At 40.4% G+C, this 27,406-nt stretch overlaps 1 protein-coding gene across 1 annotated transcript in view; it reads right to left on the reverse strand.

The window, feature by feature from the left end:
- Positions 1-1,102: 1,102 nt before the first annotated feature.
- LOC140942873 (DNA polymerase alpha subunit B-like) overlaps positions 1,103-27,406 on the reverse strand; it is a 40,481-nt gene continuing 14,177 nt past the window's right edge. Inside the window, exons 11-18 of the mRNA XM_073391888.1 lie at positions 20,418-20,536; positions 20,167-20,205; positions 19,448-19,521; positions 7,723-7,837; positions 5,967-6,073; positions 5,295-5,354; positions 2,494-2,620; positions 1,103-1,425 (exon numbers count right to left, since the gene is read on the reverse strand). Of these exons, the coding sequence (XP_073247989.1) occupies positions 1,267-1,425; positions 2,494-2,620; positions 5,295-5,354; positions 5,967-6,073; positions 7,723-7,837; positions 19,448-19,521; positions 20,167-20,205; positions 20,418-20,536 (800 nt within the window). The 3' untranslated portion in view covers positions 1,103-1,266. The remainder of the gene's footprint in view (positions 1,426-2,493; positions 2,621-5,294; positions 5,355-5,966; positions 6,074-7,722; positions 7,838-19,447; positions 19,522-20,166; positions 20,206-20,417; positions 20,537-27,406) is intronic.

The following is a 27,406-nucleotide window of genomic DNA, read 5'->3' on the forward strand; positions in this document are numbered from 1 at the left end:
AAAAGGAAAAGCCACGAGGAAAGAGTAGAGGAGAAATGTAGTCAAGACCATTTCGTGTCATTAACATTCATTTAAAATATTTCTGTTCGTGGCTAACCAAATTTAGAAGATGTCTGTTAATATTATTCCATCATTGACATCAGTGACTGACTACAAGGGTGGTTTAATTGCAAATCATAAAAGATAGTGGTGCGGCAGCTTAGCAGTTTTTGGAGTAAATAACTCAAGCTAATTTTGCAAGAGTGCACAGCTATGTGGAGACTAATTATCCAAATTACTGACCAAAATGATGCAGAAACATCAATCAATGAATAACAACTGCTTTCTGAGGAATATCTGCTATGAACAAAAAGGTGTATCGAGAACAACCAAAAAACAGTTACATACATACATTTATTTGATAAAGCAGGTTAAGTTACATAAAATGGCAGCGAAAGGCTGATGTGGAGCTGTATATTAGCTGCTCTGCAGACAAGAAAGTCTGCATAAAAGCTATCCTAGCCCTAATCACAAGTTTTAGCTTAACGGGCAACTTCTCATCTCAGTTATTTATAAAGGAACAAAGAGCAGTGACCGGCATGACAAATCTGATGTCAAAATAAACACTGAATATAAAAAAGGCATCTTTACTAAATACAGTTGGGGTGACTGAGAACTTTGTTCATAATGATTCATGTACTTGATACTCAGGCATGGGAGGTTTCACGCCCCAAAAATCTCAAGCAGCATTTTTTGTCTTGTCACGCAATGGGGAGGAGCAATGTGTGACAAAACAAAAATGGCTGCATGGAAGACTACCTCAAACGCCAACGGGAGACAGGTCAAAGAAGTCATTTTAGGACAGAAGAAGCAAAATTTATTCCAAATTTTTACCAGGTTGAAGACTTGAAAAGAATATCGGTTGGAAGGGAGACAAGTGGTTTCCCACTACGAAACATGGCTGTGACAATTGCTGTTTAAAAGCACAGTTTTCCCAGGACATGTTTATTATGTTTCGCTTTTGTTATTGTGGTAAACTGTGACAGCCATAAGTCATCTGAAAGGAGTAACTTCAGTATTACCCCTATTACTTATAGGTAACAACAGAAAATCAGTGACAGAGTACAGAAAACATTATCAAAAGCTTTTAATAATCAGCATCATACTGGTCCTAAAATCAGAACCACTTAGTGTGTACTAACAACATCGTACTTGAAAGACATTTTAAGTCACCAAGCTTGATATTGACCTTACTCATGCAATGTCCTTGCAAGTTGAAATATGTATTTATATTCTTATCACTTGAGCCAGGGAGCTTGTCAAGATATGTGATGACAACTTGTCCTCATGGATTGGCGAAGGCTTGACCCATACTTTAGCATAAGTACCACCGACGAGGCCTTTAGTCAGTCTGCCTGGGTTAATACACAAGCAACCTAGGGTTTCCTGCGGTCACAAAAAAACAAAGAACTTTGATGAACAAATGTACAGTAGTAGGGAAGTGGTATATCCAGACATGAAGAGTGGTAACCAGTCTGTTGAAAATATATGAAATCAGATTCTCTGCAGATACTATTTTTCATAACAAATTGCAAAAGTGTGTACAATTAACACATTTGCCTTAAAATAGACTGTGATCAGTCAAAAAAAGTATAAACAAACTATACTGACTAATGTGAACAAGACTTGGCAAGATTAGTGCTTGTAACTGAAAGGCATACACAGACAAAGTGGTTAAATTGCCTTTTTGGAGCTCATCGGTTTATTACAAGGGACCGACAGAACAGGGTGGAGCTGGAGGGAGGGGGGATAATCCAAATCTGCAGACATACTAGTGGAGTCCAGAGGCATGCTCTGCTGGGAAAATTTGAAAGGTGTCCTGAAATGGCTAGAAACGTCTTTAATAATAGTAATGCATGGCCGCATTTTATATGAATGTGTTGCTGCTTTAGCTTGTGAAAGTCTGAAACTGAGATGGAGCTCCAAAAATGGTAAAATTGCTCCAATCTCAAAATGTTTAAGATAGAATAAACCATGTGCAAGGTGGTAAAATAGCTTCCACCTCCATCAACAAATAGAGCCTTGTTTGACGTTGTTGTGACTAGGCCACTTTGGGTCACTTGCCTTCTGATGGTTGAGTATCAGTCATTACTTTCTCAAACCCATTTGCTGTTCTTATAAATCACAGCTGTACTTAACTTTTAAATTATTGATGGCAATATGCAGAGTGATAGGAGAGAGCAGGAAGAGCAGTATTCAGTAGCATGACATCATCTCTGTGTCAAACAATACCAATCATTTGGAGAAATATTGATACATAAGCAAATTAATTGGGGATAGAAATAGAAGTTGGAACATAAGCCTTCACTGGTCAGCAAAATAAACTAAAAGACGATAAGGAATTGGCTGAGTCAAATTGGAGCTAGTAAAATTCGCTAATTGTGCATCACAGCCATGGACACACTGTGAGTTAAATTGCATCATTAAAATAACACTATATACTACACAATGTACCTTGGCAAAATATCGGAGATCTGAAGGCAGGATAAGAATATCAGGATTGTAAGGAAGCAGTGCATACTTTTCAAATTGCTCGTAGTCTATATTAACATCTTCTGCTGGGGGATGAAGTGGGTAGTAGCTGTTGAGCACAGTTAGAAAAGACTCCTTAAACAAAAATCATTTTAGATTAACGTATGAGGATAGGAGTAGTATAGTAAGGGCGTTTTGACTTTTTTTTACGAATGACTGCCACGGCCAACTGTTTTGGTCTCATGGGATGCTCAAGATCAGAGATCTTAATACCCACAATTGGTGTGAATTATAATCACAATGTCATTAAGGCATGATATGGCATGGAAGTTGGCATGCATTTTATTAATGAAACAAGAATGCGCTTACAGCAGCATTCAGTCTGGCTTGCTTGGAGATTAGATAGAGAAGTGAGGAGGCGATCAATTCTACACGAAACAGGATTTACTCGCTAAAGTTTTTTTACCTCCTACTTTATCGACATTGAAACTTTTTACTTGTTTCTGAATTGACTTAATACGCGTGTTAGCGTCGACCAGATATACTGTAAAATTCCAAAAATAAGCCCCTCCAAAGATAAGCCCCCTAAACCGGTAATGCAAAAAACCCTCCGTTAAATCGCCCCTCCAAATATAAGCCCCCCGGGGGCTTGTACTTGGGAAATTGCCCTCAAATACAAAGTAAAACAAAGCAAAAATGGTAAATTTCCTTCCAACTATAAGGCTAACTCAATCGATTTGGAAACGCAAATTTCCCTCCATAGATAAGCCCCTCCAAAAACAAGTCCCTCAAAAAGGGCCTTTGAAAAATATATGCCCCGGGGCTTATTTTCGGAATTTTACAAAAAAAATTCAAGGGCCTCGATTCCAGAGAAACTACATCATTGCCAGAGATGAAAAAAGTGATTTACATGGCACGTCATTTCAATCATCGCCGAAAATAAACCACATTCTCATCACAAGACCCATTTGCATACAATGAAAATTTACAACACCTGATCATCGCAGTTTTTCTAAAATATTCTTTTTTTTTTTCAACTAGTCAGTAGTGTTCACTTGTTCCAAAGTAATCAACACTTTGAAGCGATACAATTCGTGGGCCGACACGTTTTGGAAAAGCTATAAATTTAATCTTTCCTAAACATGCGTGGCTTCAATCACACAACGATTCTTAGTCCCAGTTTCCACGGTCTCCACAAGGAATGCCTGGCACAATGACCCCCCATCTGTGTATAAAATACAACGAAAAACCGCGGGGGGTACTTCCAGAAAAATTGGGTGGGGGTGTGCAGCACGCCTTGTGAAACCCTTACTCTATTTCAGACCAAAATCTGTGATTTTCCCTACCCTATTTCAGACCTGGAACCCGTCGTGTGACTGAAGCGCTTGACAAGCTGTTAAGGCACGTACACGGTTGGCATAAACATTAAAAGGGAAATGGTCCTATCGCCAAATGATGAAGAAGTAGCTTCTTCTAAAAAGCATACCTAATTCAAGACTAGAGTGCACAAACTATTTCAGACCAAAATGGCTAAAAAACCAACCCTTTGGCACTGCACATACTTAAATAGCCTATATAAGGGAGTAAAGGACAAAAAGCATTTAAGGTGATTCCCTAGTAAAAGAATCTAACAGATTGTAGATGAAACTTGGTACACTGATCTAACGAGTCAAGAAGATGATAAAAAGGTAATAAAAAGTGGGGGTCACCGTGCTCGTTTTGACATCACAATGCTGACAAATACGGCTATTTTGGACCCTTTGACAAAACCGCCCGCAGCCCAAAACTAGACAAAAAGGAAAGATTTTTTCAATGATGCCTGTGGTATCGCACAGAATTTGACTTTGATGTATTGTTTTTATCCACTTACGTACCAGAAAAATGCCTTTTAATGCCCTTGTTTTTACTTTACGCTCCAAAGTAGAATTAAATTGGAAACGCGCTATTCAACACATGATAGGTCAATCTGTACAATTTAGTAAAATTGCCGAAAAACTGAACACAGATTTGTGCCAATTTTTTTCTCACTGAAAGGAAGCACTGTCCTTATTAAAATCATGAATTAAAAAATGGGGGTCACCGTACTCGTTTTTGCGGTAGAGCTGCAGAAAGTGCGCACCAAATGCATTTTCCTTGATTTTTGAGAGAGGACTGGGGCGAGTTTCAAAAGAGGATGTTTGCGAAAGGGGGAAGAAAGTATTAAAAAATCCGTTTTTACAGAATTTACATCGAGATATCACATTTAGGACACAATGTGATAAAGAAAGCGTTTAAATGAAAATCAAAGTGAATAAGCACAAAGTAAACATCCACTATCGAGGTTCTCCGTGAGGAAGTCGAACTCAGCAACACGTGTACTGCTTACGTTATGCACATTCCCACCACACTGAGTCTCACCTCGGCAAGAAACAACCCACTAGCATAAATTGCAATAGCATTTCTCTTCGGTCAACTTCATTTTAATAATGTTACCTCACATGCTCTTTTTTACGGAGGCCATCCTGTTATGCGCAGTAAGAGACGCGCAGTGCAAAACCAGGGAATCACCTTTAATGTTAGTTTCTCGCCATTTTGTTATTAGAAATAACTTACGAGATTGTTCTATCTTAGGAATAATGCTATTTGGGTTTAATACTATCTTATCCTTTATTCTCTCTTGTATATTTGTTGCTCTTTTCTGTGACTTTGATGTTCAAAAAAGTCCACTTGTGGGTAAGTCCACCTACTTCTTTACAAATAATAATTATTAAACTTAACAAAAGAGGCATTTTGTAAGAATATACCTGTGCTGGTGAAGAATATGTTTTACCAGACGACCAAGTCTGTCAGGTGATCCAGGAGGACTAAAAGATACAAATGTTTGGCAGGGCAAGCTCTTTTTTTATTTCAATGTTATTGATGCCTGTGCTTTTTAAAAACAAATAATTTTTACCAATTCAAGTGTCATAAATAACCAACATAAACATAGTGGACTGAGACAGAGATGTAATATTGGCCATGCCATGAGGCAACAACAAAAGCTCATGAGTCCCTGATGGGACTTAATTGAACCCATGACCTCCTGAATACAATGGAAAGATGATCTGTACTTGTGCAACACTGCTAAATATTACATCTGATATGGTATGCTTCTTTATTCATCACAAAAATGGACTGTCTATGTACTATCTATCTGCAGTTTTTCTCTGCAGCTAAGTTAATAATGCCAATAAAATGCTTGTATGTGCAGAGGTGCATGGCTGATACAGGTAGGGCTTAAAAACAAGAGGGAATTGACTACATATTGCACTCTTGTAATGGTAAAACGTTTTAGTGGTCTATCGATCATGGCTCCTCATCAGAAGAATTGACTACTGTACTGTGATTAACCAGTTGCTATAAGTGCAAGTATTGTTCCCATCACCATCATCATTATTATCTTTAACAGCTAGCTGTACATAAAACAACATTCTTACCAAACAGTTTCTTCACTACCGAGGTGTAACAATACATCCATTGATGTAAGGCCTATTGTCACATTGTTCACGACAAGGGTGCAAGGATCTGACACAAAATGGATCCGCTTGCATATAAAGATAAAAACATAAAGGTTGGATTAACAAAACTTTCAATTAACAGCTGTCGTTACTCATGTTTGGAATTTGTCGCTTTCTACTCATACATGGCCGGACTCTTGGAAGAGGGCAAATGTTAATCCTCTCCCCAAAGTGGACATGCCTTTAGAGGACTCAGACTACCGTGGTATCAATGTTACTCCCGTTATTGCGCGGTTGTTTGAGAAGGTTGTGTATCGTACGCAAGCACATGCAGTCAGTCATTGAGAACAATCTGAGCCACACCCAATTTGCATATAGACAGGCAAATAATTGCACAAATGCTTTGCTCGCTATCCAGCACCAGACATACAAGTATTTAGACAGTAGTGGCTGTAGCGCAGTGCGAATTTTTACCATGGACTTCAGTAAGGCCTTCGATTTCGTGAACCATACTATTTTGTCTGCCAAACTGAAACAGCTACCCCTAAATCCGTACATTATCAATTGGTATCAGAGTTTCCTCTATGTAAGACAACAACGTGTTGTCAGCTATAATTTTCTAGGACACTGGAAATCTGTCAATAGAGGAACCACACAAGGTAGTGTAAGCGGACCGTATCTTTTTAATATATTTTTGAATGACTTGGAGATTTTCTTTAATGGTTGCCCTGTTCTTTTTAAATACGCCGATGATTCCACTATAGTTTCGCCTATTACTAGGAACCGTGACCAGTCTGCCGACTTAGTAGGACAGTTCTTAACCTGGTGCAAAGACAATAAAATGGTCTGCAACCCTAGTAAAGAGTTGGTTGTTAGAAAGAAAAATCACAATGTACTCTACTCTCCAATTAACAATATTCCTCAATGTAACAGCTTCGTTTTACTAGGAGTAACTCTACAGAGTGACGGGAAATTCAATGAGCATGTAAGAACCAAGCTTGTCAAAGCAAAAAATGTGTTTACACATCCTACGAACACTAAGAAAGAAACACTACTCTAAGGCAGAGATAGATCACCTTTATCACCTTCATCTATTGTTTTACCTAATTTTAGCTATGTGCTTTCAGTCTATGGGGCATCGGAATCTGATCTTACGGTTATACAAAATTTTTTAGACCGATGCCATAAACGCCGTTTTATTTCATTTCCAGTTTTTATCAAGAATCTTTTAAGTAAACAAGACCAAAACATTTTAAAGAAATTAATATCAACGGATTGCCACCCACTAAAAGATATCATTCCTGTCCAGAAGACGTATGTACATAATCTTAGGAAAAAAGGCTGCGTACGTCCAAAAATTAATACAGAGCGTTTTATGAACACCTTTGTAAATAGGTTGATTTTTAAGCTCCATTTATTTTATTGTAATGATACACTTTTTTAATATATACATATAACGTAGATATTTTTATCATAGTTTTTATCTTCTCTTATTGTAACATAAGATATGTAGTTTTATCTTTTGGTGAAATAAAGACTCATTATTATTATTATTATTATTATTGTAATTTACAGGTTTGTTAGATTTGCATATTAACTTAATGTTCTGACAATAGGAACTGACAAAATCACATACTGTTCTTATCCACCTACTGGTGATGACTAGAACATAAAAATAATTAGGGAAACTACACCTAAAGCACAACTTAATCTTCGGAAAACATATCATTCTTACCTCAGAAACACCACCTTCTGCTTTGGACATTCTGCTCTCAAATGGGGGTTGAGGATAAACAAAGTGGTGATGCACGTCTCGATGGGATGGCACAAATACAACTGATGTCGTGAGTCTGAGGGGATAAGAGATAAAAAATTGTGGCAAAATCTAAACTCCCCCACCCCCCAGAAAAAGGGCTACTGAAATTAAGTTGTAAAAATCCACATCCTCTGAGCCAAAAAAGGTATTCAAACACCTCAGCCGAAAAACTATAAGAAATTTTCGTAAGAAATTCAGCAGCAAAACTGCGTATCTTTAAATGCAACACACAAGTTTTGCAGAAACTTCTCCTCTAGTCAGGATATTTAAAAGCTAAGCTTCCTCTAAAATTCTTCTAGCTCAACTCCTAATTCAGTTGGAGTGTTCTCCTTCCTTAAATTTATAGTTTTCTTTTACTATCGTACTTGATATAGTTGTTACCCACCACGAATAGCTCAGCTAATTGAGGGTAACATAACATTGTAAATCATATTCCAACTGAATAAACTGTTGCTGTTGTTGTTCTAAAATCTTTCATTTAGGAAACTATGGAGGAAATACACACTTGTCGAATTCTTAACAATCAAGGATTGGGTTATACCACGGGGAATGTCAAAGTCCTTATTTAATCAATAATATAATTATTATTTATTAATGAACCATATTTTTTTAGGTATTATATAGATGTTGGATTAAAAATATAATATAAAATATAAAATATAAAAATTCACGTTAAAAAAGAAAAAAGCTTTTAATGTTTGACGGTCATTTTTTTTCAAGTTCACATGTAAAAAATCAGCTTGTGTATATATACAATTGTGAAAAGGCTAATGAGATACTAAATAAAAACTCTAAAATATTTACATGGAAAAAATTATACCATGCGAAGTTTAGGAATGAATTTTCTTTATTTTTTTTAGTAGGCCTAAACAACGTACTTAGCCTTTAGCTAATTGTATTCAATTACGACTGTGAGATGGACGCATTTTTAGGCTGACAAACTAACAGGGCTTGCTGACATGAACATAATTGTTATTTACTATTAAAAACCAGAAAGGACATAATGCACGTTTATTGAAGAGCTGGATTCCGAGCTGATTTGTTTGCAATACGCAGAAATCTTGGCCATATGCATAACTGGCATATTAGGTATTTATAAGGTGGAATAAAATGGCAACAAACGTAGAACATGGTTGTACTACGCGTATTAACGTGCTAAAACCAAATAGAACACTGAACATAGAACACCGCCATACTGACTGTACTAACGTGACTAAGGCGGAATAAAATACCATTATACATAGAACATAGCCATACAAAATGTACTAACGTGACTAGGGCGGAATAAAATACCAACATACACCATATAGAACATGGCTGTACTACTCGTACCAACGTACTAAGACCAAATAAAATACCAACATAAGTAGAACATAGCTGTACTAAGCATACCCACATACTATGACTGAATAAAATACCAACATAAATAGAACATGGTGGTACCATTTGAACTAACGTACTAATACCCCCCCAAAGTACAACATATACATAGAACATGGCCATACTAAGACCAAATAAAATACCAACATACATAGAACATGGCCATACTAATGTGGGTGGAAGAAAGTACTAACATACAAGAACATGGTTGTCAGCGAACTAGCAAGCCGTACTAAACTAAATAAAATACCAACATACATAGAACAAGGCTGTATTAAGCATATTAACACACAAAGGCCGAATAAAATGCCAACTTTCTGAAAAAATGGCAATATTTAGCATATCAATAACTTTTTTTAAAGGCTGGAAAATGCTAACATATCTCGCGAACATATGGCCGTGCTAACAATACATATTGCTCTGTTGTACTTTGTTATAACACTTGTCTCACTTACCTCCAAGCAATTTGGTTTTCGACCTAAGCTATCAACTAACACAGCCTTGACACACTTTACAGATAACGTACTTCTGAAGATAGACTCTGGTCGTCTTACAGGGGCTGTTTTCTTGGCTGATTCTCTTGAAAGTGATCGACACAGTTGACCACAACCTTTTACTTTATAAGCTTAAATTGGTCAGACTCTTAGATGACACTGTTAATTGGTTCCAGTCATACCTCACAAACAGAAAACAACGGACGTCTGTTGGGGTCTCATCAGGAAGTATACTAGGACTGCCTCTTTTTCTTATCTATGTGAATGATTTACCATTGTGTCAGCTTGCCAGTGAAATTATTCTTTATGCTGATGACAGTGTAATTTATTACTCATCAACTGATCTGTTGACCTAGAAAGCAAGTTAAATTCTGATTTGGCTACAGCTTCCAATTGGTTTTGGAGTAATCTGTTGACCCTAAGTATTTCTAAATGCAATTTCGTAATTTTTGGCAGCTCACGGAAGCTTAAACTGGTTAATGACGTTTCTCAAAGTAAACTCGACTGCTACTGAAAGGTCTGACTCGTGTAAGTACTTGGGAGTTATAATAAACCAAACAATGTCCTGGTCCGAGCACATTGATACTATCAGTACAAAGACCAATCAAAGGATTGGAATGATAAAGAAAATACGACATCTTTTGCCTTTACATGCTAAGCTAATACTATACAATTGCTTAATCATCCCACCGTTTGACTATGGAGACAGTGTGGGGTGACAAAAATAAAGAAACGCTTATGGGTCAGCTGCAAGTTCTTCAAAACAAGGCAGCCAAGGTTCTGCTTAATTTACCACCAAGAAGTTCATCAACCGAGACACCACATTGATTGGACCTAAAGACCCTCTCAAAGAGACGACACTTCCACCCTGTGTTATGATGCAAAAATATCTGTCCGGGGAAATTGATTTTAAATCTGACATCTGGCGTAGTAGTAGTCTTCATTCTTATCAAACTCGCAGAAGCAATGATTTACACCTTCCTCATGTGCACACCAATTGGGGCAAGCAAACTTTCATTTTTCAAGCCTCTAAGGACTGGAAAAACCTAGACAATGACATTGAAAACAGCAAATCATTGTCGTTCTTTAAGGCAAAGCTTAAAACTTTGTAAATAATGCCCTATTTAATTTTTTAACTATATTATATGTAGATATCAATTTTTATCTCTTTTGTTAGCTTTTATTTTTAAAGTAGGTGATTTTTTGTTGTCATTTTGTCATCTAGGATTTGTAGGGCCCTACTGAAAACCGCTAAGGCGAGTGGGCTCCCTCGATAAATATTATTGTTAGTTATTATTAGTATTTTGTACTAAAATAAGCTGTTGCACTTTGCAATAAACTTGAAATGCGTGGTCAGAGGACAAGTACCCAATAATAAGTATATCATCATTGGCAACAACAACAACTTGTTGCAGATTGGTGCAACTTGGTGCAGATTCATGCGGTTTGGTGCACACTGGTGCAGCTTGGGGCAACTTGGTTGCAGATTGGTGTAGTTTGGTGCAACCTGGTGGAGTTTGCTGCCTTTTTGTAGAGTCTGGTGCAACTTTGTCCAGATTATCGTAACTTTGTAATTTGGTGCAGTTTGCAGCATGTTAGTGTAGTTTGGTATAGATTGGTGTAGTTGGGTGCACATTGGTGCAATGTGGTTCAGATTGGTGTAGTTTGGTACACTTTGGTGGAGATTGGTGTAGCTTGCTGCAACTTAGTGCAAATTGGTGCAGTTTGGTGTAACTCAGTGCCCTTTGCTGCAGTTTGGTGGAACTTGGTGCACATTGGTGCAGTTTGATACAACTTGGTGCCCTTTGGTGTAGATTATTGTAGTTTGCTGGAACTTACTGCAGATTGGTGCAGTTTGGTGCAACTTAATGCATTTTGGTGCCCTTTGGTGCGGATTGGTGCAGTTTGGTGCAACTTAGTGTAATTTGGTGCAGAATGGTGCAGTTTGCTGGATGATGGTGTAGTTTGGTGCAGCTCAGGGCAACTAGGTGCAGATTGGTGTAGTCTGGTAAAACTTAGCGCAGTTCGCTGCCCTTTGGTGTAGTCTGTTGCAACTTTGTGCAGATTGATGCAGTTTAATGCAACTTGATGTAATTTGGTGCATATTGGTCCAGTTTGCTACACATAGGTGTAGTTTGGTGCAGATTGATTTGGTTAGCTGCACATTGGTCCACTTTGGTGCAGACTGGTGCACTTTGGAGCAGTGTGGCGCAGTTTGGTAAAACTTGGTGCAGTTTGGTGAAACTTCGTGCAGATTTGTGCAACTTGGTGAAGACTGGTGCAGTTTGTTGCAGTTTGTTGCAACTTAGTGCAAATTGGTCCAGTTTGTTGCAACTTAGTGTAATTTGGTGAGGAATGGTGCAGTTTCATGTGACTTGGTGGAGTTTGGTGCACTTTGATGCAACTTGGTGTAGTTTGGTGCAACTCGGTGCAGATTGGTGCACCTTGGTGCAGTTTGGAGCAACTTGGTGAGGTTTGGTGCAGATTGGTGCGGTTAATGCAATTTGGTGCAACTTGGTGCCGTCTGGTGCAAATTGGTAGAACTTGGTACACTTTGGTGAAACTTCGTGCAGATTGGTGCAGTTTGGAGCAACTTGGGGAGTTTGGTGGAACTTGGTGCAGTTTAGTGCAAATTGGTGCAACTTGCTGCCTTATGTGCAGATTGGTGCAACTTGGTGCCCTCTGGTGCAGTTTGGTGAAACTTGGTACAACTTGGTGCAGTTTGGTGCAACTTGGTGCAGTTTGGAGCAACTTGGCGAGGTTTAGTGCAGATTGGTGCAGTTTGATGCAATTTCGTGCAACTTGGTGCCCTCTGGTGCTGATTGGTGCAACTTGGTGCCCTCTTGTGCAGATTGGTGGAACTTGGTACAACTTGGTGTAACTTGGTGCAGTTTGGAGCAACTTGGCGGAGTTTGGTGCAGTTTAATACAATTTGGTGCCGATTGGTGCAACTTGGTGCTTTTTGGTACAGATTGGTGTAACTTGGTGCCCTCTGGTGCTGATTGGTGCAACTTGGTGCCCTCTGGTGCAGAATGGTGGAACTTGGTACAACTTGGTGCAGTTTGGAGCAACTTGGTGAGGTTTCGTGCAGATTGGTGAGGTTTGATGGAATTTTGTGCAGTTTGGTGCGACTTGGTGCTTTTTCGTGCAGATTGGTGCAACTTGGCACTCTCTGGTGCAGATTGGTGCAACGTGGTGCCCTCCGGTACAGATTGGTGGAACTTGGTACTGCTTGGTGTAGTTTGGTGTAACTTGGTGCAGTTTGGAGCAACTTGGTGGCGTTTGGTGCAGACAGGTGCGGTTTGATACAACTTGCTGCAGTTTGGTGTATATTGGTGCAGGTTAGTGGAACTTGGTGTAGATTGGTACAGTTTGGTGCAACTTAGTGGAGTTTGGTGCAGATTGGTGCGGTTTCATGCAATTTGGTGAAACTTGGTGCTTTTTGTGCAGATTTGTGCAACGTGGTGCCCTCTGGTACAGTTTGATGGAACTTGGTACTACTTGGTGCAGTTTGGAGCAACTTAATGGAATTTGGTGCAGTTTGATGCAATTTGGTGCAGATTGGCGCAACCTTGTGCAGGTTGGTGCAACTTGGTGCTTTTTGGTGCAGTTTGGTGGAACTTGGTGCAGATTGGAGCATCTTGGTGGAGTTTGGTGCAGATTGGTGTACTTTGGTGCAACTTGGTGCCCTTTGGGGCAGATTGGTGCTTTTTGGTGCAGATTGTTGCAACGTGGTGCTTTTTGGTGCAGACTGGTGCAGTTTGGTGGAACTTTGTGCAGATTGGTTTAGTGGAACTTGGTGCAGATTGGGAGTCTGGTGCAATTTGGTGTAGATTAGTGAAACTTGGTGCAACTTAGTGCAATTTGGTGCACATTGTTGCAACTTGGTGCTTTTTGGTGCAGTTTGGTGCAGATTGATACAACGTGGGTGCCCTTTGGTGCAGTTTAGTGGAACGTGGTGCAGACTGGTGCAGTTTGGTGGAACTTGTTAACATGTTGCAGTTTGGTGCACCTTGGTGAGATTGGTGCAACCTGGGTGCCCTTTGACGCAGCTTGGTGCGGTTTAGTGGAACTTGGTACAGATTGGCGTAATTTGGTGCCGATTACTGCACTTTGGTGCAGATTGGTGCAACTTGGTGTCCTCTGGTGCAGTTTGGTGGAACTTGGTGCAGGTTGGTACAATTTCGGGGCCCTTTGGTGCGGTTTAGTGGAACTTGGTGCAGATTGGTGCGGTTTCATGAAAATTTGGTGCAGACTGGTGCAACGTGGTGCCCTCTGGTACAGATTTGTGGAACTTGGTACTACTTGGTGCAGTTTGGTGTAACTTGGTGCAGTTTGGAGCAACTTGGTGGAGTTTGGTGCAGAATGGTGTGGTTTGATGCAATTTGGTGCAGTTTAGTGGAACTTGTTGTGGATTGGTGCAGTTTGGTGCAGATTGGTGTGGTTTCATGCAATTTGGTGAAACTTGGTACTTTTTGTGCAGATTGGTGCAACTTGGTGCCCTCGGGTACAGTTTGGTGCAACTTGGTGCCCTTTGGTGCAGTTCTTGCGCGTTTTGGTGCAGTTTAGTGGAACTTGGTGCGGATTGTTGCAACTTGGTGCTTTTGGTGCAGTTTGGTGGAACTTGGTGGAGATCGGTGGTGTTTGGTGCACTTTAGTGCAACTTGGTGCAGATTGGTACAACTTGGGTGCTCTTTCGTGCAGATTGGTGCGGTTTAGTGGAACTTGGTGCAGATTGGTAGAGTCTGGCGCAATTTGGTGGAGTTTGGTGCACATTGTTGCAACTTGGTGCTTTTTGGTGCAGATTGGTACAGTTTGGTACAACTTGAGTGCCGTTAGGTGCAGTTTAGTGGAACTTGGTGCAGACTGGTGCAACTTAGTGCACCTTGGTGCAGATTGGTACAACTTGGGTGCCCTCTGGTGCAGATTGGTGCGGTTTAGTGGAACTTGGTGCAGATTGGTGGAGTTTGGGGCAGATTAGTGGAGTTTGGTGGAGATTGGTGCGGTTTCATACAATTTGGTGTAGTTTGGTGAAACTTCATGCAGCTTGGTGCAGTTTGGTGCTTTTTGGTGCAGACTGGTGCAACATGGTGCCCTCTGGTACAGTTTGGTGGAACTTGGTACAACTTGGTGCAGTTTGGTGTAACGTGGTGCAGTTTGGAGCAACTTGGTGCAGATTGGTGCGGTTTGATGCAATTTGGTGCAAGTTGGTGCAGATTGGTACGGTTAAGTGGGACTTGGTGCAGATTGGTGCAGTTTGGTACAACTTAGTGGAGTTTGGTGCAGATTGGTGTGGTTTCATGCAATTTGCTGAAACTTGGTGATTTTGGGCAACGTGGTGCCCTCTGGTACAGTTTGGTTGAGCTTGGTACTACTTGGTGCAGTTTGGAGCAACTTGGTGCAGGTTGATGCAATTTGGTGCAGATTGGTGGAACTTGGTGCAGTTGGTGCAACTTGGTGCAGTTTGGTGTAACTTGGTGCAGTTTAGTGCAACTTGGTGCAGTTTGGTGGAACTTGAGGCAGGTTGGTACAACTTGGGTGCCCTTTGGTGCGGTTTAGTGGAACTTGGTGGAGATTGGTGGATTTTGGTTCAGATTAATGCACTTTGGTGCAGCTTGGTGCAGACTGGTTCAAGTTGGTGCCCTCTGGTGCAGTTTGATGGAACTTGGTGCAGTTTTGAGCAACTTGATGGAGTTTGGTGCAGATTGGTACGGTTTTATGCAACTTGGTTCCTTTTGGTTCAGATTGGTGGAACTTGGTTCAGTTTGGTGCAGCTTGGTACTTTTTGGAGCAGTTTGGTGGAACTTGGTGCACTTTGGTCAGGGTGTAAGGAAAGTCAGTTTTTTATTTACTAGCCTGAAGGACATTTTCAGTAGCCCAGAAAAAATTTTTGGCGAGCAGAATAATAAAAAAAATAGTTATTCCCTTCTTAATTACACTGTAAGTTCATAAATTACTGGCTTTATTTATTCGTTGTCATCAGCTTTAGTTTTTCAACAAAAGCAATAAATAACCGTAAAAGTGTGAACTATAAGTAGACCTGGTAAGATACTCTTGACACACTAGTACAATAATTCAGTGTTCACCTTTTGATTATAAATGCTTTTGTCTTGAAAGTCAACTCACAATGATGAAATAAGGAATTTCAGTGAAGCTAATGGAATGAAGGTCCAAATAATAGACAAACGTTTCTCTTTGAACACAATGCTAAAAACTACATATTACTGGTTAACCTCTTGTGAAAATGTCCATGCTAAATAGAAGTTCATGCTGTATTTACAACCAGTTCAAATACTCTCATTACCTTGTGAAATCATGGCAAGGTAAAACAGGCTACTTGACGCTAATAGAACGCTCTTACAAAGCTACAACTGATGTGTATGTAAGAATCTCTGCCAACTCGATTTACAACAATACTGCAAGATTACAAAAGGCTACTTGATGCTAATAGAATGGTCATACAAAGCTAGAGGTGATGTGCATGTGAGAATCTCAGCAAAGTCGATTTACAACAGTACTGTGCTTAAGATATGGCAATATGCGCAGTAAACGTTCTACAACCACGAGTTTAATCACTTTTTACAGTATGTCTCTTCGCCTTTGCATCCAAAATCCAGTGGGAAATGGCAGGACCACAATAGTATTTCTTGGTGGAAACATCAGAGGAACGAACCCTCATTAAAACTACCAGGCTTCCTTGTGAGATTCGTGTACGTACATTACTCTTAAGCTGGTTCATCGCCGAGAACCTCCTTGCACACCTGGCTGTGGATGGTGACAATGTCATCATAAGCTCTACAAGTACGAGGCAGTCTTTCACGTCATCAGGTTTTGACACTAGAAGGTTTGCAAATACATCAACTGGATTGTTTGCCCTTTGTCTGCTGATGTCTGGTACGCAGCATCGGCCACTGATCAAGGATGCTTTCCTTCTCTTTCGCAGTAAGGAGGTACCCAAAGTACTGAACAAGGGAACGAATTTCATTATGCCCATAGGCTGCGAGGGTCTGAGGCATCTCTCGTGGTTCGAATATTCTGAACAAACTGCAGGGTTGCTCCTGAAGATTTCCAAACCTTGCCTTCAAATAAGTCATGACTTCCGTAAAAAAAGTGTCAAACTGTTGATCAAGCATGTTGCCTGCATGTGTCAGTTTTAGTTGGTGTCCTTTGTCCTTGCCACAGATCAAGACTGCTGTTTCCTCAGAATAACTCTCCATAAACGTTCTGTAATGACCTCCCCTTTGGAGCTTCAACTCTTCTTACATGGTCACAATCGTCTCTAGTTTTGCAACTATGTCTGTTATGCAAAGTTTATCGTGTTGGAATGATTTACTAAGCTCTGACAAAATCTCCATCACATCCAACAAGAGGTACCAGTGTTTGCCAAACCTCTCGGACAGTAATTGTTTCAGAATTCCTTTGGCACGTGCCCCATCTTCACCAGTGGATTCAGTTTTATGCTGCAGGTGCATAATAGTAGTGACATTCTGCAGACCGCTGTAATAGACCGCATCTTCATCGATTATATTGGCAATCTCATTAACCTCTCTGCGTTGTTTTGGAGAATAATAATAAAACTTGTATACCTCTTTAACTGTATCCTCAAATGTAAGGGCACCTCTTCACAGCATCAAGTACAGCCAGTTCCAGTTTGTGAGCTACACAGATATGATACATAGTGGGTATGTATCCTCCAGCTTCTTACTCACACCATCCTTGGCCCATCAAAATTGCAGACTACTAACTTTCAACTCAACACACTTTCATCAACCTGTACAGCTTCAAGTCCTTTATTAATAGCATTTGTTATACCACTAGGATCGGCAGACTGAAGGCAGACAAGGTCAGAAAACTGTGTCGATAGTCTCCCATTTGAATCAGTATAACGTACAAAAACAGTCAAATGCTCTGTGACACTCTTGTCTGTGGCACTGTCTGCTAAAACACACGAAGACCTGGCATCCCTGATTTCCTTTGCATACCTTTCCTGTTCAATTGCAGCAATGCTGGATACAAACTCTTTACATTTCATTTCATTGCGATAATTATTTCCTACATCTAGACCATTCCTCTTTTGTAGATCACACAAACCCGTCAATTTTTTTAATGCGAGACCTTCCTTTGCTACATAATGAGCAGTATTGAACAATCCTTCCATTCTTGATTTGCTTTCTTCATCCAGCTTTGCAGATATCGTCTTCATCATTGTTGCAAGGGGTTTGTCTGCATTTTCTTTGTCAACTTTCCATTTGTTCAAGCACTTTCCGTGGTCGCTAGATATGTCATGGTACTGGATTTATCACAAATGTTTGGATAAACACGGCATACCTGAATGAAAATGTCAATTGTGAGCAGCTATAACAACAAACTGGTTTAGACAAATCCTCGTAACATGTTACACTCAATTGTGAAAACAATTATAGCTCTACTTGAAAGGTTATATATAACGCCTGATGGTAAGTTCCATAATTCATAAACAACTTTGTATTAAGAGTTTAACCAGAGGTTTCGTATGGTAGAGGTTAGCCGTACGTTAGTCTACAGTATTTTACAGTACTGAAATGTAGTCTATACTTTGTGATGGTGCCTTTGATTATTAAAACTTGTGCAAGCTTGACCTAAAACAAGACTGACTGAAATCAAATTCTTTTGTTGCACTTCACATACCTTGCAAAACATTAAATCTTTGATGGAATCATGCTTAACCCAAGGATACACTTCTTTCCAGTGGGCCTGAAAGATGCGCTGCCTCTTTATTTCATACTTATCTTTCATTGTTTTGTCATTCCTTTCTTTTCCTTCTGGTGAAGCTTTTAACTGTGCCTTCTCTTCATAAAATGACACATTTATTAGGCCCTGCACATTGAAGAAGTGAGCCCTTGCACCCGCTGTGTAAGTGCTAATTGTCAGTGCAAATTAGTTGGTAAGCACAACAGCGGTCACAGACACTGGACAAAAGTCAGACATGCCTCGCAGTCCGGCACAAATGGTTCAATTTGATCAGGAAATTATGAAGCTTTTTTCGAGCTGATCTCTTAGAGAGGAAAAGGAGGTTTCCCTCTTGGGTTGGGGCTGAAAAAATTTGCCGCAGACTTGAATTTCGGCGAAAAGACGGCATTTTCGTTGCCACTGAAGTCCACATGAAGACAACTTACCATCCTATGAAAGCTACAAAATCATAACATCAAAGGCTCTGGGCACAATGCACACTCAGCACTTCTTTATCACAGGAACGTCCAGGAACGATCGATTTATGACAATTGTTGTTTTCATATCGGGGCTTTTCGTGCCAGCCGACTAATTACGAAAGTGTCTACACCTGAGTGATACATTTGCATATCACAGTCCACACAATAACTTGTTCCTTACGCTACGTGTAATCTACGAGTTAAAAAAGTGTCAGAGCAAACTCGACTGTTTGATTTTTGAAATGCTTTTTATTTCTAAACTCAAACCAAAACTGAACAGAATGACTCAATCCGCGCGAAGCTATTTATTCAATTATTTCACTTTTAAATATCTTTTTATCGTTTTCATCGCCTTAGCGTTTCTTTCATCATTCACACTGTAATTTCCTCGTATTGTTTTTAGTCAGTATCTCATTAGCCTTTTCACAATTGCATATAAGCACATGCTAATTTTTTACTTCTGAACCTGAAAATGACCATCAAACGGGTCAAAATGTCCTTTTTTTTAATATTAATTTTTATAGTGAAATCTGTTTCTAAAATTAGTTGATTTGAAAAATTATATATAAATAAAAAACATACCCCTCTGTAGCTTTCACAATCTGTTGCACTTGTCTTTCGAATAACTCTTCATATGGCTCCTCAAGATCACCGTTCTAATGCAGATGAAAGAAACTTATATGGATGACTCCAGCAAAACACTCACAGGCAATACAAACAAGACTCTTTACTTAATCTATTAAACGACATACTCTTTTGCTGGTGTGACAGTGAAAGTCAACTGTGGTAACAATAATAATTTAACTTACAGAAAAAAGTCCTCAACGTGATCTTGTGCAAGATGCATTGAAGGGAAAGATCCCCGAACATTTCGATGTATTTAATTCTAAAACGAGCCAACAACATGGTTATGATACTCAAAATGGTGAACGGAACAAAACATATCAAAATGCAATTAATGATTGGGCCTCACTACCGAGTGAGCTCAAGAGAGTAATGCCAAAAACGACTTTTAATTACAAACTAAAACAGCTTTTATTGAACCATAGTTCGTATTTTTATGTTAGTTTTACACGATTTTTAAACATGAACTGAAAACGTTTTTATAAAACAATTGACCTTAATTAGTATTTTAACTTAAACCCTAGTTGTAGTATTAGTTTTTCGCCATTCTTTACTTTTATTTTAATGTATTTTTTACCTTTATTTAGAGGACCCTCCTGAAAACCACCGTTAGGTGATTGGAGGCCTGCTTGTAAAACATTATTATTGAAGTTAATCGAGAAGAAATATCTACTTACTATAACTTGATCATGTCTGGCATCGACAAAGGGTCCCAGCTGAGAAAAAACAAACAAACAAACAAAAAATCACTCAAACAAACATTAGCATACATTACCAGTATTCAATAGTACATTTAATGGGTCATCAGAAATCTAGTGTGGAAAGGTCTTAAGTGCCCACTGAGGAATTTCTTTCATGAACTGAAGAACAAAATAATATTTCAAATCTTAAGGGAGATCGAGGTGTAAATTATAAGCAAAAATCATACCAAAATAAGCAGATCTGGTTTATCATTTTGAACTGTTTTCATGAGGTCTGCAAGGGGTTCATAACAAAGACTGTCTGAAGTTGTAAAAGGTCCAGCAGCTACCATCATTAAGAAAGGTTCTGAAAAGTCAACATACAAATGCTTTAAGAAAAAATAAAAACAAACCATATAACAAACAAATAAAGTCATTTACAATTACAGAACTCATACAATACCTTTGCATATTCATTTGCTAGACATTTTTTCATGAATGGCTAGCTAAAGTTTATTTCGCATAGTAGAGAAACTTGCAGATGCAAGGAAAACTGCAAAGAGCTTTAAAAACTTTGAACCTTCCAAATTTCATGTTGTTGGTAGCATTTCAGTTTTATATGTGAAAATAATTTAATTTTAATCATTATTTCACATTAAAAAAAACATCACCATTGTAGTGTTTTAGGACCCAGATTCCCCTCAGTAATGCATGGAATGCCTGACTGTAGTGGTTGATAAGGACCACGAGTTGTGAAGGCAGAATAAAGCTAATCATTCAAGGTTCAATCCATTGCAATCCTTTGTTATTTACCGACTAGATTGGTCACAACATTGGCGACGACGGTAAAAAAAGACCTCAAGAAGTCAGTGAGATGAAAAGTTCATGAAAAACATGGATGATAATGAATGAAACCATATTACAACATTCGATTGTCATAGGGACGAAAACACGCTTGCTTTGCGATGAAAGCGGTGGTTGACAGCATTCGAACTATTTGCAGATGGCAAAGACTTAATTCTTAATGAAGACAACGTGAACAACAGGCATAGGAGACGTGCACTAATGCTCCATATCATGGGACCCAATGTTCAAGATATCTTCCTTAACCTCCCGAACATGGGAGATGTGAAGGATTACTGGAGAGCGGTACATGCACTGAATGCATACTTTGCTCCCAAAGTCGACACTACGTATGCTAGACACAAACAATCCAACAGTTTGCAACCAGACACAGACGAGCATCGAAATATTGTGACTATGGCGAAGACACAGATAACCAAATTTGGGATGAAATCCTCTGCAAGTGCACCAGCACTTACATAAAGCGAAAACTAGAGTGCTTGAAGTAGCCAAGAACTGCAACAAAGTTGACACACAGCTTGCTGCAATGACCATAGAAGGAAAAGGGGAGATTTCAGCTAGTGTAAACTGCATAGAGGGAACAAAGAGAGGCCATGGCAAAAATCAGTCACAAGGTACCAACAACACCAAGCACGAGAAAACTTGGGCGCTTTCCATTTTAGTCAAAATTTCCGGAATTTCCGGTTCGGCGGTAAATGGAACCCGTTTCATCGGTTCGTCCCACTGGAAAATTCCCAGAAAAAGTGGAAAAACTAAAAAGGTGGTCCCGTTTTCCCGGTTGGAATTTCCAAACGGAATGTCGTGTTCCATTTACGTTTGTACCAGTTCCAGGTCCACGGTCGGGCACCGCCACGTACCGGGGTTTACGACAAAATGGAACAACTTTTTACCAATCGGAAATTCCACTTTTCCTACCACCGAAATTTCCGGGTTTTTTTTTCCTAAATGGAAAGCGCCCCTTGTTACCAATGTGGTAGAACCGGACATTTTGGTTGTGATTCCAACTGTCCAGCAAGAGGTCATTTCTGTCATCGATGTGGGCTGGAAGGATATTTTCAAGAGCAGTGCAAGACAAAGCAGAAAGGTGAAGCAAGGCAAAAGCAAACAAAAGGCCACAGGAACCCCGAGGGAGGTGCTGCAAATATGGTTGGTTCCCACGACAAAGAAGAGCAACCATTATATGCATTTGCGGTAGGAGACAGGAATGAGGAGAAAATTGAAGTGACAGTTGGAGGTTGTAAGCTGAACATGATCACAGATTCTGGAGCAAGCACTAAGAAAAACAAAGTGAAGGGTGAATCAGCTCGCTCGAGTAGGAAACTCTATGCCTATGCATCTAAGACACCACTGGATTAGATAGGAACATTCTCCTGTGAAGTCTCTGCAGGAAGCAACACTGCTAGTGCTAATGTTTGTGTGATCAATGGTGAGGGAGACCCCCTTCTAGGGAGGGACACTGCAACTAGTCTAGGCGTACTGAAGATAGGGATAGGCATTGCTGCAGTAAGTGCAGACCCAAAGACCATTGGTGGGATCCTGCAACAGAACTACCCAAATGTTTTCAGTGGCATTGGAAAGTTGAAAGACCAAGAAGTACAACTCCACATCTACCTCAAAGTGAAGCCAGTAGCAAAGCCGATGTGGAGGACTCTGTTCAGCATGAGATCAAAGTTGGAAGAAAAGATTAAAGAAATCATTGAACTAGACATTACTGAACCTGCACTAGGGCTCACACCATGGGTTAACCCAGTTGTTGTTGTCCCAAAGTCTGGGGGTGACATCCGTCTGTGCATTGACATGCAAATGGCTAACGAGGAAGTATGGAGAGCCAGACAACCAATCCCTAATGTTGATGAGATTACTCACAGCATAAGTGGCAGTAAGGTATTCTCCAAACTTGACCTTAAGTGGGGATACCACCAGCTCAAAGTTTCCCCAGAACCCCAAGAGATTACAACGTTTGCTACCCACTGCGCTCTGTTCAGATACAAGAGACTATTGTTTGGTGTTAACTCTGCTTCCGAACAGTATCAGTATGAGATCCAGACAGCACTTGCAGGTATAGAAGGGCAAGAGAACATTTCAGATGGCATTATCGTACATTGTAAACACCAGGAAGAGCACGATTTGCAGTTGGAGAAAGTCATTGTGAGATTAAAGGAACGTGGAGTGACTATCAATGCAGAAAAGTGCCAGTTTATGATGGATAAGCTCACATTCTTTGGCATGGTATTGTCTGCGAACGGACTCAGCTGTACAGGACAAAAAGTTAAAGCCGTGAAAGAGGCGCGAGAACCTCGGACAGTATCAGAAACCTGAAGTTTTCTTGGGGTTGTAAACTACTGTGGCTGCTTCATAACTGACCTGGCAATGGTCTCTGAGCCTTTACGTCACCTGACAAAGTCAGGAACTCCCTTCGTGTTTGGAGGTGAACAGAAGAAGGCCTTTCAGGAGCTAAAAGAGCAGTTGGCTCCTGCTGAGACTTTGGGGTACTTCGACAAGGATACCCCAACCCAAGTGATTGCCAATGCCACCCCAGTTGGACTGGGAGCAGTACTGACCCAAAAGCAGAAGAATGGACCAAGAGTCGTCTGCTATGGAAGTCGTAGTCTGACAGATACAGAGAGAAGATATTCGCAGACAGAGAAAGAGGTGCTGGCGCTCATATGGGCCTGTGAAAAGTTCCATCCCTATGTGTAGGGCATGCCATTTGATCTCATTACAGATCACAAGCCACTGGAAGTTATTTACAGCCCAAGGTCAAACCCTGCACACGCATTGAAAGATGGGTGTTACAAATGCAGCCATACAAATTCAAGGTCAAGTATGAGCCTGGGCCGAGCAACATTGCTGACCTCCTCTCAAGGCTAGTGGGAAATCTCAAAACCAGTAGCAGTCACTGAAGCTGAAGCTGAAGAATATGTCAGATTTGCAGCTATAAATGCGACCCCCTGTGCTATGACTACTCGAGAAGTGGAACAAGCCTCAGCAATTGATGAAGAACTCTGTGCAGTCAAGGAATGCTTAAACGGAAAACCGTGGGATCACCTAGCTTACAAGAAATACCTCCCACGTAGTAGTGAACTGTGCAGCTTTGGACAGTTGATACTAAGAGGGACAAGAATCGTTATCCCGAAGAAACTCAGACCCAGGGTGTTGTCCCTCACTAGCGAAGGTCATCTGGACATGGTTGGAACCAAACAGAAGTTGTGCAGTAAAGTGCGGTGGCCCGGGATGGAAAAGGATGCTGAAACACACTGCAAAACCGGCTATGGATGGCAGTTAGTCAGCCGTCCCAGCCCACCAGAGCCTATAAGGAGTACAGCATTGCCAACTGGACCATGGAGAGATTTGGCAATTGATTTGCTCAGACCACTCCCTACCGGTGAGTCCATTCTGCTCGTTGTGGACTACGAGATAGCCATTATGAGATCCACAGTTGCCTCTAACGTCATCTGGAGTCTAGAAGAGATATTTGTAAGAAATGGTCTACCTGCAAGCCTGACATCTGACAATGCACCACATTTTGTATCAACAGAGTTTAAAGGGTACATGGAGTAGCAAGGAATCAGACACCACAGAGTTACTGCAAAATAACCCCAGGCAAATGGAGAAGTTGAGCGGAAGTTGAGCACCAAAATAGTTCACTTCTGAAAAGGCTGCAAATCGCACATGCTGAAAAGAAGGACTGGAAGGAAGACCTGAATGTTTATCTTGCAGCGTACAGAAGCCTACCTCACTCACAACTGGTGTAAGCCCTGCCCAGTTGCTCTTCGGACTGAAAATAAGCACCAAACTTCCTGAGCTGAGCGATGTACATGTCGAACAAGAAGTGCGTGATAGGGACAATGAACAGAAGGGTAAGAGCAAAGCGTACGCTGACATGCAGAGAAATTCGAGTTACTCAAAGGTACTTCCTGGAGACCAAGTACTAGTGCAACAAGAGAGGAAGAACAAGCTCACAACCTGTTTTGAACCAAGTCCGTACACTGTGGTAAACAAGTATAGGAACAGCTTGATTGTGCAATCTCCAGGAGGAGCCCAAAAGTCAAGCAAAACATCTGATGTAAAGAAACTGCTAGAGAATGATGATACACATGATACACCAAGTATACCGGAAGTGGTGATGACTGGAGAGCCCCACAAGCAGGATAAACTGACCCTGCAGCAGAGTGTGGTGATACCGGAATCAAATCTTGTTGAGCCTGGAGTTCCACTTAGGGGGTCCCAGAGACACAGAGTGGCACCAAGCTATCTCAAAGACTATTGTACTTAAACTCTAGAGACACTGAAATCTCAGAGACATTGTTGATAGTCTACGTTTATGTCTACTGGACCATATATTATTTCGTTTGTACTTCTGCTATATGTTACTGTTTTCTATCTAAATGGGGAGGGATGTGGTGTATTAGGACCCAGATTCCCCCTCATTAATGCATGGAATGCCTGACTGTAGTGGTTAAGGACCACAAGTTGTGAAGGCGGAATAAAGCTAATCATTTACAGTTCAATCCATTGCAATCCTTTGTTATTTACCAACTAGATTGGTCACAACAACCATTAAGCGCGTTTGGCATCAAACATACACATTGACTATTCTAGGACAAACTACAGAAAGTTTTGTTTAAAAGTCAGGTGCCCAACTTTGCAAGGATTTGCCAAAAGATCATAAGAAAAAAAAAATCACATACAGTTGTACTGCTCCCACAAAGCAGCATCCCTTATGAGTGTGCAAATAGTTATGGGACCTTCAAATTTTCAGTTAATGCATTTCAGTAGGTACTATTCCAAATGCAAGAAACTGCTTTTATTCAAATCAAGCATAGTACTGGTTTCTACTTTTTGTTAAGGAAATTTATACATTTTCACTATCAATTACAGTATTATTGTACAAAAAAACATTGACACTGTTAAAGTTTAAGAAGAAGTGACACTTTGTGCAATGAAACACGACTTGTTAATCTTTTCATGCAAATAGATCGATAAATTGCTACCTTGATAGGAACCGAAAATATGATTCCTATTGAGTAGGCAAGCGTGCAAAAATGGGCGACGCTGAAAGAAAGAGAAAGAGCAGAAAGAGATTTTGACGAAACTAAACACGCCACACCAAGGAATAGAGAGAACTAAGCTAACAACTAAAACCTCAGTCTACTGGAGAGGCTTGTACCATTGGCACTGATCTCTTTGCTCTTGATGGCTCCAAATATCTCGTAGTTGCTGATCATTACTCAAAGAACCCCTTTGTCAGGAACATACTGAGTGGGCAAAGCAAGAGCAGCACAGTAGACAAAATAATGAGGCAGCTTTTCAGCTAGCAATGCACCCCCGAAGTAGTAAGAACTGACAACGGACCGCATTTCAACAGCCAAGCCTTTCAAGAGTTTGCTCGGGACCTCAGTTTTAAGCACATTACAAGCTCCCCCCTCTACTCTCATAGCAATGGGTTTATCCAAAGCCAAGGCAAGTCAGTGAAGTCAGCCCTCCTAAAGTTGAAAATGACCAAATCAGACCCTGACATGTCGCTTCTTTGTCTCAGAGGTACCCCTGTTGACCACAAATTCCCCTCACCTTTTGAGGTGCTATTGGGGTACCCAATCCAAGACAACCTCTTAAGGAAGATTTCAAGGGACTCATCAAGTGAAGAAGTTATCTCCAGGCTGATCAAAAGACAGCAACTGCAGAAACACTTCTACGATGGATCAGCAAAGCCACCCCCAGAACTTGCCCCAGGGCAAAGGATCACCATTCAAGATCCACCATTGCTGAAATGGAAATCGGCTGAGGTAAAGGAAAGACTAGTTGGAACTCCCCACTCATGTGCTGCAACGACTGCAACTGGCAGAGAGCTAAGGCACAACAGAGCCCACATACGAGAAGCACATCAGGAAAACAGAGCAGTAGAACCTGACTGGAAAGAGCAGTCATCATCCAAAGATCCCTCTAAACCCTCTGAGGAATGAAACCATCACATTGCAGACACCTACCCAACTTGCAGTGGCAGGCTGATTAAACCCCCCGGAGAGACTGGATCAGTAGAAACTGAGTTAAGCCAAGCTGTGATTCTTAGGAACACTTTGAAACGGTCATAGTAGTCTTGTTGTGGTTAGTTATTGTAAGAGGAAAAAAACTGACATTGACTTAGATCATGTACCTTGAAGACACTGAATTAGGTTAATGCACGTCTAGACTATCATCCAGTTTGTCAAGCTTATAGGAAAGGAGGGATGTAACGATTCTATGGCAGTTTTGGCCATGATGCTTTGCGAAGCTAATGTTACTTTTTCCATTCAGCCATATTGCCGCTCAAAATAAAGTAAAGGCACACAGTTTGTAAGATACAACCCAGAATCTTTGCAAAAGCTACAACCTT

Source organism: Porites lutea, chromosome 7 (genome assembly GCF_958299795.1).
Source record: "Porites lutea chromosome 7, jaPorLute2.1, whole genome shotgun sequence".
NCBI lineage: Eukaryota > Metazoa > Cnidaria > Anthozoa > Scleractinia > Poritidae > Porites > Porites lutea.